General features: G+C 28.7%; 1 protein-coding gene across 1 annotated transcript; it reads left to right on the top strand.

The window, feature by feature from the left end:
- Positions 1–653: 653 nt before the first annotated feature.
- LOC145108557 (uncharacterized) lies at positions 654–7589 on the top strand. Its single transcript, XM_079045587.1, has 3 exons — positions 654–813; positions 1128–1252; positions 6510–7589. The coding sequence occupies exons 2-3, from the start codon at positions 1157–1159 to the stop codon at positions 7467–7469; spliced, it is 1056 nt and encodes a 351-aa protein (XP_078901713.1). The 5' UTR covers positions 654–813; positions 1128–1156; the 3' UTR covers positions 7470–7589.
- The last annotated feature ends 6238 nt before the right edge of the window (positions 7590–13827 follow it).

Here is a 13827-nt window from a genome sequence, read left to right as displayed (position 1 = left end):
ATATGATCTTGTTTCAGCTCTATTACGCTTTCGAATGTTTACAGAGTACAAAGACAGGTCTGTAAAAACTCTTATCTGACTCTAGTAAATATCCCTATTTATAGGAAACAGAAAGCGTACAAAAAATATACTAAGGCATAGACACTAAAGTTTCGAATAAAAGCGCCTTAGTAAAATACAATACAAAACATTCGAAGAGGCAAAATATATTTCGACTAATTACAACATCTTAACCCTTACAATAACTTTAAGAAAATTACATATACACCCTTGCTTCATTAAAAGTAATGCGTTTGTTTTCCTATTGCTGATTTTTGTTCTCAAATGTTCTCATTTGAACGTAGTTCTCTCTCTCTCTCTCTCTATATATATATATATATATATATATATATATATATATATATATATATATACACACACACACCCGTAGTGGAATCTTTTTGCTAAAAATAAAAAAGGACTCTTGTTGAGAAAATTCATCAAAAAGGACCAACACTGCAATTTTGAAGAAACCACAAGGACCATTTTTGTAATTGGTCTTATTTAAATAGTATGATAGATCTTAAATATTGGAATAATTCAAATGAGGGCCAGCTGACGCCCATTATCAGTATTTTTTTATTTGTTGTCTCCTTGATTTTATTAATATATGAGAAATGTTTGTTGTGTTCATATCATTGACGCCAGCCATAGTCCTTGCATCCTCCTTTCCTTCCCTTCTTCTATTCTCCTTCTCTTCTTCCTTAATACCATCAATAAACATGGGAAGAAACCTTGAGGAACGGACGATCGATCTTACAACAAGAAACTAAGGTAAATATTCAAATTTCAAATTACAATTCGAGTAATATTTTTATACCAACCTACAGATGATAGTATTGAATCTTCTATTTATCTACTGGGGACTGTATTATAGTTACTATAAAGGAATCATCCTATGGTAAACAAAAATTTCACCCCTTAGTGTATTCAAAATATCAGGAAAATAACGTAATTTTTGTTGTCTGTCTATTTTATGTATTATATTGGCGATAGGGTTTGTAACTAAAAAAATTTAGGCAATCTTAAACATAGTTGTTGAGCATGGAAAATTTAATGGTTATTTTTTCTTAAAAAACATGTAACAGTGAATTTCTGCTTCGAACTTGATAAGGAGATGGATGAAAGCGAAATTGGGAAGTCATTATTAGATTCTTTGCCAAATTCGCCTAATCAAAACAATGGAAGCCGACCAACAAGCATGGTTATGAAGGCAAGTTCTTATTTTCTTCTCACTTTATATATATATATATATATATATATATATATATATATATATATATATATATATATATATATATATATATATATATATATATATATATATATAGAGAGAGAGAGAGAGAGGTTCAGATTCATTTGAAACCATTCTAATTTTGTGAGACGGTGATACGAAATCTAAACAATTTTAAAATGCAAAATAAAAGGAAAAACCCGAAAATTCTTTTTTTAATTATTATTTTCATCACTTTAATTACCTAAAAAATAAAAATAAATAAAAAAATTACCGTTTTTTTTAAATACGTAAAATATTCTGATAGAATATTACACTGTAAATATTCTAATGTGATTTTTAAAATGTTAGAATATTCTACTAGATTTGTCAGATATGTAAAATATTCTAATATTCTACTAGAATATGTAAAAAATGTATTTTTTTTGGTATTCTTTTTTGAAAAATATAAATTCTGAAAATTTTCAAATATTTTTCATTTTAAAAATGTTTTTTTTATCTACCAAATGACTGTTAGGATTGCGTCTCACGGTTTCACAAAATTAGGTCGTCTCACATGAACCTAACCATATATATATATATATATATATATATATATATATATATATATATATATATATATATATATATATATATATATATATATATATATATAGGTTTGCGTTCAACAAAGAACCATTTTAAACCTAAGAACCAATGAATCAATCTTTTTTCTTAACTTTTAGAGAAAAAAAATTATCAAAAAAAAAACACTAAAAATATAATTATTTATAACTTTTTATCCACCAACCCTTGATATCAAATTTGATAAAAAAAAATGATTTGTTCAGATTCACACTGTGAATCTCTGTGCAGATTCACACCTTGAATTTGTGCAGATTAATACAGTGAATTTATACAAAATTAATGATTTATAGTGTAGATTCACAATGTGAATCTGAACAAATAAATAAATGTAAAATAAAAAAATTTATCAAATTTAATATCAATGGAAAAAAGATAAAAAGTTATGAATTTCTATATTTTTTGAATTTTTTTCGATAAATAATAAGATCTAAAGCTTGAAAAAATAATGGTTCATTGGTTATATGGTTTAAAATTGTTCATTGTTGAACTTTTGCCTAAATAGCGACACAATCTTTGTTATTCATTTTGGAGATAAAAAAAATACTTTTAAAATACAAAATAAATGAAAATTTTCGAAATTTTTTTCATATTATGTTCGTCATTTTTTTTATCTAAAAATAATAAAAAAAAATAAAAAAAATGAAAAAAATTACCGTTGTTTTCAAAATATACATGAAATATTCTAATAGAATATTATACTGTAAATACTATAATCGAATTTTTAAAATGTTAAAATATTCTATTAGAATATTAAACTATAAATATTGAAAAAATTCTAATAGAATATTAGAATATTCTAACAAATCTAAAAATTCAAGTAGAATATTAAAATATGTTTACATATCTACGAATTTTAGTAAAAATATTAGAATGTTCTAACATTCTAAAAATACGATTTGATTATTTACAGTGAAATATTCTATTATAATATTTCACTTATATTTCGGAAAAAGCGTTGATTTTTTATTTTTTTAATTTTTATTTTTTGGAAAAATTAAATAACGAAAATAATATTTAAAATTTTTTTTCTTGGATTTTTCATTTTATTTTGCATTATATATATATATATATATATATATATATATATATATATATATATATATATATATATATATATATATATATATATATATATATATATATATATATATTTCATTTTTTTGGATCTACAAGATTAGTAGCTAGGATCACGTCCTCATGTCCTCCAAAATTAGCATGGTCTCAAATGAATCTCTCTCTCTCTCTCTCTCTCTCTATATATATATATATATATATATATATATATATATATATATATATATATATTGGTGATTCTAGCATTTTCAGGGCACTTATGAATTTTTTTTCAAAAACAAAAGCATTTTTAAAAAACTAGTCATTAGGACATGTGTGCCCACATCTATAGCCTCGCATCCGTGTGTGTGTGTGTCTATATATATATATATATATATATATATATATATATATATATATATATATATATATATATATATATATATATATATATATTTGTGGAGATTAATACAGTGAATTTATACAAATTTAATGATTTATAGTGTAGATTCACAATGTGAATCTGAACAAATAGAAAAAAATAAAATAAAAAAATTTATCAAATTTAATATCAATGGAAAGAAAATAAAAAGTTATGAATTTCTATATTTTTTGAATTTTTTTCGATAAATAATAGGGAAAACTACAATAAAGTCCCTACATATTGGCCTCATAATCGATTTAGTCCCTTTATATTTTTTTTATTCAATTAAGTCCCAAATACCGGTAATCGTATTCAATTTAACCCTTTGACCAGGTCAACAGGTCATCTAACTTTCAAAAATTACATTTTTGGCCCAGATTTCAAAATTTATTACAAATTTGGTCCAAAATTTACACTTTTGGCCCAGATTTTAAATTTTGTTACAAATTTAGTCCAAACTTTACCCTTTTTGCCCAAATTTTAGAATTTTATTATGAATTCATCCTAACTTTAGTTTTCTTTACAACTTTTTTTTCAAAGAATTGTTTCTAATATGTTTTTTCTTTGTAAAATCATATTTATACAAAAAAAACGTATTTTCATTTAAAAATCTTATATTTTCTATATAAAAAGTTTTTGTAAAAAGTTTTTTGTATATGAAATATCTAGTTATAAAAATAAATATTTATTAAGTATATAAATATATACAAATCGGTTTTTATAAAAAATGTATACAAAAACGTATTTTACAAAAAAATGTATACAAACACCTATTTTATCTATATATTTTTTATAAAATCGTGTTTGTTTATATTTTTTTATAAAAACACGTTTGAATAATTTTTTATATAATACGTGTTTGTATACATTTTATAAAATGTATACAAACACGATTTTATAAAAAAAATATAGATACACACCTATTTGTGTGCATATATATATATATATATATATATATATATATATATATATATATATATATATATATATATATATATATATATATATATAAAGGTGATAAGCGTTTGTATATATTTTTTTTGTAAAATACGTTTTTGTATATATATTTTTATAAAAATAGATTTTTATATATTATTATACTTAATAAATATATATTTTTATAAGTAGATATTTCATATACAAAAACTTTTTAAAAAATGTTTTTATATAGAAATTATAAGATTTTTATGTGAAAATACGTTTTTTTGTATAAATATGATTTTATAAAGAAAAAACATATTTGAAACAATTTTTTGAGAAAAAAAGTTGTAAAAAAAAATTAAAGTTAGGATGAATTCATAATAAAATTGTAAAATTTGGGCAAAAAGGGTAAATTTTGGACAAAATTTGTAACAAAATTTAAAATATGTGCCAAAAGTGTAAATTTTGGACCAAATTTGTAATAAATTTTGAAATTTGGGCCAAAAATGTAATATTTGAAAATTTGATGACCTGTTGACCGGGTCAAAGGGTTAAATTGAATACGATTACCGGTATTTGAGACTTAATTGAATAAAAAATATATATAGGGACTAAATCGATTATGAGGTCAATATATAGGGACTTTATTGCAGTTTTCACTAAATAATAAGATCTAAAGCTTGAAAAAATAATGATTCATTGGTTCTATGGTTTAAAATGGTTCATTGTTGAACTTTTGCCTAAATAGCGACGCAATCTTTGGTACTCATTTTGGAGATAAAAAAAATACTTTTAAAATTCAAAATAAATGAAAATTTTCGAAATTTTTTTTCATATTATGTTCGTCATTTTTTTTATCTAAAAATAATAAAATGAAAAATGAAAAAATGAAAAAAATTACCGTTGTTTTCAAAATATACATGAAATATTCTAATAGAATATTATACTGTAAATACTCAAATCGAATTTTTAAAATGTTAAAATATTCTATTAGAATATTAAACTATAAATATCGAAAAAAATTCTAATAGAATATTAGAATATTCTAACAAAATCTAAAAATTCAAGTAGAATATTATAATATTTTTACATATCTACGAATTTTAGTAGAATATTAGAATGTTCTAACATTCTAAAAATACGATTTGATTATTTACATTGTAATATTCTATTATAATATTTCACTCATATTTCGAAAAAAGCGTTGATTTTTTATTTTTTAATTTTTGGATAAATTAAATAACGAAAATAATATTTAAAATTTTTTTTTTTGGATTTTTCATTTTATTTTTCATTTTATATATATATATATATATATATATATATATATATATATATATATATATATATATATATATATATATATATATATATATATATATATATATATATTTCATTTTTTGGATCTACAAGATTAGTGGCTAGGATCACGTCCTCATGTCCTCCAAAATTAGTATGGTCTCAAATGAACCTCTCTCTCTCTCTCTCTCTATATATATATATATATATATATATATATATATATATATATATATATATATATATATATATATATATATTGGTGATTCTAGCATATTGAGGGCACTTATGAATTTTTTTTCAAAAACAAAAGCATTTTTAAAAAACTAGTCATTGAGGACATGTGTGCCCACATCTATAGCCTTGCATCCGTGTGTGTGTGTGTATATATATATATATATATATATATATATATATATATATATATATATATATATATATAATGTACATGGACAACTATTGTGCGAACGTCTGGATACTGTTATTCAATGAGAATTACTAATATAATAGGTTGTTTAGTAATGTGAATGCGTTCAACGTCGCACAACTATTGTCATTTTCATGTATTCTCACTAATTATTATTCATTTTGTTCTCACACATCGTTCTTCACTCATTTTTATTCTTATAGAATACGACTCAATAAACATTCTGACAGAATGAGAATAATAATAAAAAGTCTATAATAAACTTATAAAAGTCTTAAATAATAAAAATATTAAGGATCATAATATTTTCCGTTCATACTATTTTTATATCATATTATTTTTGATTCAAAATATTTTGAATCATATCATTTTTGAATCATAGTATTCAAAATATTTTCCATTCATACCATTTGTATATATATATATATATATATATATATATATATATATATATATTCTTATTTGTTTATAAACATGATATACAGAAAGCTCATACGGTGTTTCCAGCACATCTAGTTGCTGAAGCCATATCTACCCTCCACGGGCTTGATCTGAGATGGTCAGGCCCAATCACACCACAAGAAATGGAGTATGTGAAGCAATATATATTTGCAAAATACCCTGAATATTGTAATGGACTTGTACTCGAAGAGGGTGACAAAATTGATCTCTACAATCTTTGTAGCAAGGATGAGTCAAGTTTGGAAGCAAATATGAGCGATGAAAAAAGAAAGTATTCCCCTAGAGTTATCACTATAAAAGACTCGTCTTCACCATCTTCCTTTAGTACTACAAATGATCTTGATGGAACACAGTTAGAGCCTTCGAAGTTGCTGGAAACCTTAAACAAAAAGTCATCATTCGAAGGTAATTTCATCTCCATTCCGGAGATCCAAGTCCGGAATAAGGCCTTACAAAACTGTGGGCTACAAGAAGATGAGTACCTTGTGTTATTCACACCTACTTTTACAGAAGCAATGGTGATGATAGGGGAATCATACCCTTTTTTTAAAGGGAATTATTACATGACGGTTATTAATGAAAAAGAAGATCCAGTTAAAGAATTTGTGGGGAAGAAGGAATCGAAAGTCATAGCTGCTCCTGAGTCATGGTTAGATCTACGTATTAAAGGCTCACAACTTAGTCAATATTTTAGACGAAAGTGTAAATACAGTCCAAAAGGGCTTTTTGCATACCCGGCCTACATCAATGGGACTAGTTATTCTATGCATTGGATTTCAGAGGCTCATCGAAATTCTTGGCATGTTCTTTTGGATGCCACTGAATTAGAACCTAAAAAAGACCGATTAACTTTGGCACTTCATCGACCGGACTTTGTAATATGCACAGTAGATAATACTCATGCTCAACCGTCAAAAATCAATTGTCTGTTGGTGAGGAGAAAGTCATTCGAGACAACTCAATCTTTAGTGAGTGGTTCTTGATGTTGATCTAAATGGTTTGTTTTGTGTTTGATTAATTTGAGGTACCAAGTTTGTAATACTAAACTGTTGATTTGTAATAACTAAGGCATTTATATAATTTATGGCTTCAAATTATTTGAATGATTTATGAAGTTTCCGATTTGCTATTTTGTTTATAATGTATTACTGTCGGTAGTAATTCATAATTTCATCAATTATAATTTTTTAAACAACTCAATTAATATTAAAAAGCTAGAAAAAGTTGTGAAAATACAAACAAAAAAAACACATAGCAATACAAATGTTAAATTTAGGTTTCGTAACGAACCAACCCAATTCATTTTGAACTTTAACATTTTTCATTAAACAAACAAAAATAGGCTTGTGATACTATCTTGGTAAACATATCAGTATTTTTTCTAGATTTTATGTTAAAAAAAGTAGTGCATTCTGAAAAGACCAAAGCATCGAAGAGTTAGTTAGAATGACGAAGTCTCAAACTTATTTGTTGCACCACCATGAGACCCATGTTATACTCTTTAGATCCAATCTCTAGACATCATGAATTGAGGAGTGTGTAAATTCTGCCATCTTCTCATGACACTTTAAATACAAGATGTCATAGGACACATGATAAACAAGTGATCATGTGTCTCGATATGTGAAAAAAAAGCAGGCATAATAATTAGTCAAGATTAACACTAATGTTATCTAGTTAGGTTCTAGTAGGAAATTGGCCCGAGTAAAGTATCCATTTCGTTAGGACCATTTTTTTGATTTTGTATCTTCCTCACAAAGCCAAATGAACTTTACCAATAAGTATTTATAGTCGATCTGACTATAAATAAACTCATTGAGTCAATATCCCAAATCTATTAATCTGACTTATGGTGAGAAAGAGTTCTGAAATTGTGGATTCAAACCGACACGGTTTATGTAACATGGTACTGTACTCAGTACTCTAAAATATAAAAATTCAGGATTCGTTATTGTCAGTACCGGTGCTAGTACAGAAAACAATACCATTTCCAGTAATGTTAGTTTAGTTCGGTGCTCGATATGTACTTTCCACATAATTCGGTCTCTGGAAATATAGGTTTATGTGACTGCCGTCAAATCTCAAGTTATTACCAAACTAGAATATTTGAAATTTTGTGTGTAGATAGAAATTGTAAATTGTTCTAGACTTAATACTAGAGCTAAGTCATGACTCAGTAAATAACCCAAAACAGTTAGAAATAACTTAATTTATACTTGTGACATCCCCCAATATTCGATACCAATAGGCACATCTCTTATTTCACTCGACATCTCTTAAAACATATTGAGATAACAAAAGTTATGTCGTTATATTTAATTATGAGGATGTCTATCGAAACATACATTACACCATAAGTATATAAAAGGTCCTGAAATACTATAATAGGCACATCTCTTATTTCACTCGACATCCTAACTAACCTACAACAGCCTTACATTCACTACATATGATGCACATAAAATGAGTGGGTCAGCTTTGGGAAACCTGGTGAGATGCGTAGGGGTTTTCAAGTCCATAACAATTTAATGATAATAAATCATAATATCATTCCTACAAACAATCATTGACAGATAATATAGGTATATAAAATCCGATATAAATATCCTTAAGACATTCTACCCAACCTAACTAATTTTCACAATTCCTAGGACAACAATTATCTGGAGGAATCACCCTACAAAATAAACTGTTTAAGTATTTGGTTGACTACACAGCTAAGGGAGTCCATGGCGAGTGTAAGTCATATAAAGGTAACCAAAATTTAGAGTTATTGATAAACAATTTATCTACGTCTGTGGGTTATAAGTCCACACTAGCAACGTAATTCAGTAGACTGCCTAAGATAGTCAAGTGTTGTCATCTACTGTGGTCGATGATCCATACATACTTGCCAGTTTTTTGATATGGATCCACCATTTCTGGTCATCCAAGAAAGAGAAGGAATACGACACTCCACTCTAATCTAACACTCTACCCTAGAATGAGACCTAATCAATACCTAACTTATTTGGAACTAAATACCTTATACAAGTCCTATTATAACTAATACATACTATACTAAAGCTAATTATATCCGATACAATTCCTAATGAGCAGTACTATCATAGTTATATAGATAACATAGAATACAGATAATTCAGGTAAAAATAATTTTCCTAAGTATAAATACTTTATTTATTATTATGTACTTGATAGTAACGACGCACACTTGATAAAAGTAGGTGAATCGAAGTTAGGGCAACATTTTGCCTTAACACTTTTCCAAAAGAGCTAGATGTACATAACGCTATGTCTTTGTCTAGTTTCATAATCATGGCGACTATATAATGATCATTTAGATTCCACAACAATTCCAATGTATACATCAAGATCTATCAAGTAAGGAATAATCAGGTAGGATCATATCGGAGGTAAGGTCCGATTGGTATACAGAGTATTTTGTTTGGAAATCTCACTTCAAAACACCTCACTAAATCCAGCGTATACATCACTCCCATAATTAGATCATTCAATATAATGACTTGGAATCACTAATAAATCTTAGTTATAGGTTCATAATAATTACTATACTATAATTAAAAGTTACACTTATAATAAACAATTGTAGCTTGACTTACAGAGTAATCTAACGGAAACCGAGAATTATGCAGGCGGAAATCTGACCCAAGAGCTTCTATTCTCATAATATTTGACACCATAGGGGTTCGTTACATTAGCCGGGAATTAAGGAGAAAAAGGACTAAAAAGCTCGAAGAGATTCAGAGAGAAATTGAGTGAAGGGGTGAGGGTTAAGCTGAAAATCGCGTCAATTTATAGGCAGAAAATGAGTGTGTGTAGAGCACTGTGTCCCCTGTGCACCGTGCATATGGTCGGAGGTGGAAAAGTGTCTATTTCCTATGGTGCCACATGTCACGACTTGGGAGTTGTGTCAGTGCGCGTCGTGCATCCGGTCGGTGCGCGTGGCTGTGAGCAAATTTTCCTGATTTCTAAAAAAAATCATAACTTGCTCAAATGAGCACTGTTTTCGGTCGGTTTTATATCCATATGTAGCTATCGACGAGATCTACAACTTTCATTTAGACTCTGTCGGCTAATTTTGAATTTATTTTTAAAGTTATACTTTTACAGGCTTAGACTATTAAATTCTGTGTAAAAATCATAACTCTCTCGTATGATATCCGTTATTGACTTTCTTTATATTGACAGAGAGGTATGGACGAGATCTTCAACTCTCGTTTATATTGTTTTTCCTAACAATCGATCGAATTCAATTTCGGTTTCTGAGCCATATACTGTTGCGCTGAAACTTCGAACAATTATAACTTACTCATACGAAGTTAGATTTAGACGTTCTCTATATGCATACTCTCAATTTAACGATCGTAAGCAATCTTTTATTTTTTATGCATATTTTAATCTTATTTAATTCATTATTAAATACTTATATAATTTGCATAAAATATCGTGTAAAACATATAAGTACATATATATAAGAATAATCTTCTCTTATTTGATCATAAAAATATTATAATAGTTGACCAACATGATTACAGACTATGACTAATGTAGCAGGAAACACGGGCGTTAGAGTACTTGATAATCACATTGATATGTGGATGATTTACAAATGTTATAAAGTGCCATAAATCAAAATCGCATAACATGTTACAAAATATATTTAATCAAGATGTAAAATGTAAAATTTAGGAATAAATAGTTTATTTTAAATGTTTAATTAAATTCATTAAGTATTTAACTAGTTTATTAATTAAACAAATTCAATATACTTTAATTTTGTAATGATTAAATCATAAATTAAAAAGTTATACACATATTTATTATACATAATTCAAATACAACCATAATTAAACCTTTCTATCTTATAAACCTTTATTCTATTTTTATAAAAACTAACAACCGGCTTTTATAAAACTATACACTTACCTAGAAAAGTCTTTCCTTCTCATTTTCCCTTCCCTACGTCCAGCCACACCATACACCCCTAGACCTCCCCTCTCATGTTGTGAAATCTCTTCTCTCCACTCATCTACCCTCTTTTACTTCTCCAAACACTTCTCAGATTTTCTCTAGAAATATCTTTTGTAACACCCGATTTTGGTGTGTAATTAGTTTGGAATTTTGGTCCTTAGGGGCATTATTGTAATTTTTGGGAGGAGGGTGCGTACGTTGGGCGATCCTCCTGAACGTTGGGTGTACGTAATCAAGGGAGAAACCCTAATTTTAGGGTTTAGACACTATTTAAGAAATCTTATGTCCCAAGGTTCTCTGATTTCCCACCTTCCATTGCCCTTTTGAGTCCCATTTCGAAACCCTACCTCATTTCAAGACAGAGTTGACATTTGTGTGTGTTTTGGTGTATGTTTGGTGTAACTCCAAGAAGAAGAAGAAACATGGAGAAGGAGCCTTGACAAGGAGGAGCTTGCATATCTAGATTCCACTCATCATTTCCAGCTTCATTGAGGTACAAAGCTTGGACCTTGCTCATTCTATGCTAACATCTAGTTATTACGAAGTTTTGGTCAATTTTGGTCCCATGAATGAGATCTAGTGGAATTTTACCACTTCATAAGTTATGACTTGCTCCTCTTGATGTTTCTGAGATCCTTAGTCCATAGAGTTAGCATCTTGATCGCTGTGGATCAACCATGCATGAGTTTATGTCCACTTGGTGAAAGTAGGATGCTATATCTAGGGTTTGAGTTAATTTAAGCCATGCAAAGGCTACAAGATAATGACTTTATGGATTAAGACGTACTCCAAGGCTTGGATCTGAAATTTGGACATTTGGTCTTAAGCATTAAGTGCTTAATGGCAAAATGGCTTAACCGGGGGCGTACGTCGGGCATACACAAGCATACGCAAGAGTATGCCTCCGAGCCCTCGATCAAGTGTAGCCACCCAGTATGTCGATCGTACATCTGGAACGCTTAGCGTTCGCGACCTGCTCATGGGATTTTGTGGTTTGGTCAATCTTTGTACTTTAGGGTCTTGGGCCTTTGTTGGGCCACACGTCTTTCTGATTATGGGCCATTGTTAGGGCTTGGGCCTTCTTGTATTTGGGCCCATATTGGGCTTTGAGTGTCCTTTAGGAAATGGGCCTTTATTGGGATTTTGTGCCATTGAGTGTGGGCCTCAGCTTTTGGGCCAATTGAGGGAAGGGTAAAATGGTCTTTTACCCTGGGGGTCAGGATTAGTTTATTATAATCCTGATTATGGTTTATGATCCAGTTATTAATTAGGGTTTTAATTGATTGGTTAGTGCGGGGATTCTCCGATTCAGTAGCCCAAGCATTTTGACAAACAACAGACTGAGGAGAGTTTGGTCACTATATTGTAGGACATTAGGGAGTATATGTGTGCTTGTAGTCTTTGTGACTCCTGCTGTATATGTTGTATTCCTGTGTTCCTGATTGTTATATATATGTATGTTGAAATAGATCTGAGGGATAAATAGACCCGGTACAGCCTTGTGTTGACATATTAGTTGAAATAGACTCAGTGTGAAATAGAATTGGTACAGCCTTATGCTGACATATGAGTTGAAATAGACTCGGGGGTGAAATAGACCCGATATGGCATTGGGCTAACATATGAGTTGAAATAGACTCAAGGGTGAAATAGACCCGGGGGTCAAATAGACCCGACATAGCCTTCAATTGGTGTATATGTATGGAATGTGGAATTTTGAGGAACTCACTAAGCTTTGTGCTTAAGTTTTCCAGTTTATGTTTCAGGTACTTCCAGATTGAAGGGGAAGAGCTCAGGATGATCGCATCGCACACACCATGACTTTTCACTTATTTGACTCTGATGTATTTTGGATGATTATGGATACTTTATGATTTCCCTATGGTTTTGATAAACACATTTGGTTGATGTTTTATTTAATATAAAAACCAAAAAAAATTGGTTACTAGTTTTTAGGACGTTAAAAGTTGGTATCAGTGCCTTGGTTTGAGAGATTCAGGCATACTCTTGGGTGTGCCTGAACTCAAACTGAGGATTTGGTAGATTTTCATAAGAAGAAATGTTTTATAAAAGAAATTTTTAATAAAAGAAAATGGTGTTGTGCATGCAATTGACCAAGCTCAAGTAAGTTTTCCCAAAATACCGATACATGATTTATGATATGATTTGAATTGAGAATATGTGAATCGTATGCTAGATTAGGGCTAAGGATCTGCTCAGGATTGCATGATAGAATTGTAGGAGAGATGCATTTATATGCCTACTGTATGAGCTTGTAGACTTGTATGCTAGTACTAATCAGTAACTGATAGGATCGTATCTTTAGGTTAGGCTTTGATTTCGATTACT

Source organism: Lactuca virosa, chromosome 4 (genome assembly GCF_052849685.1).
Source record: "Lactuca virosa cultivar CGN04683 chromosome 4, Lactuca_virosa_CGN04683_v6, whole genome shotgun sequence".
NCBI classification, from domain to species: Eukaryota; Viridiplantae; Streptophyta; class Magnoliopsida; order Asterales; family Asteraceae; genus Lactuca; species Lactuca virosa.
The sequence above is the reverse complement of the archived record's forward strand: the minus strand, read 5'-3'. Positions and strand labels throughout refer to the sequence as shown.

Bases quoted from the DNA above. Each gene is read 5' to 3' on its own strand.
- LOC145108557 (XM_079045587.1), top strand. From the start codon at position 1,157: ATGGATGAAAGCGAAATTGGGAAGTCATTATTAGATTCTTTGCCAAAT. The intron at 1,253-6,509 runs GCAAGTTCTTAT...CATGATATACAG, and splicing joins CAACAAGCATGGTTATGAAG to AAAGCTCATACGGTGTTTCC.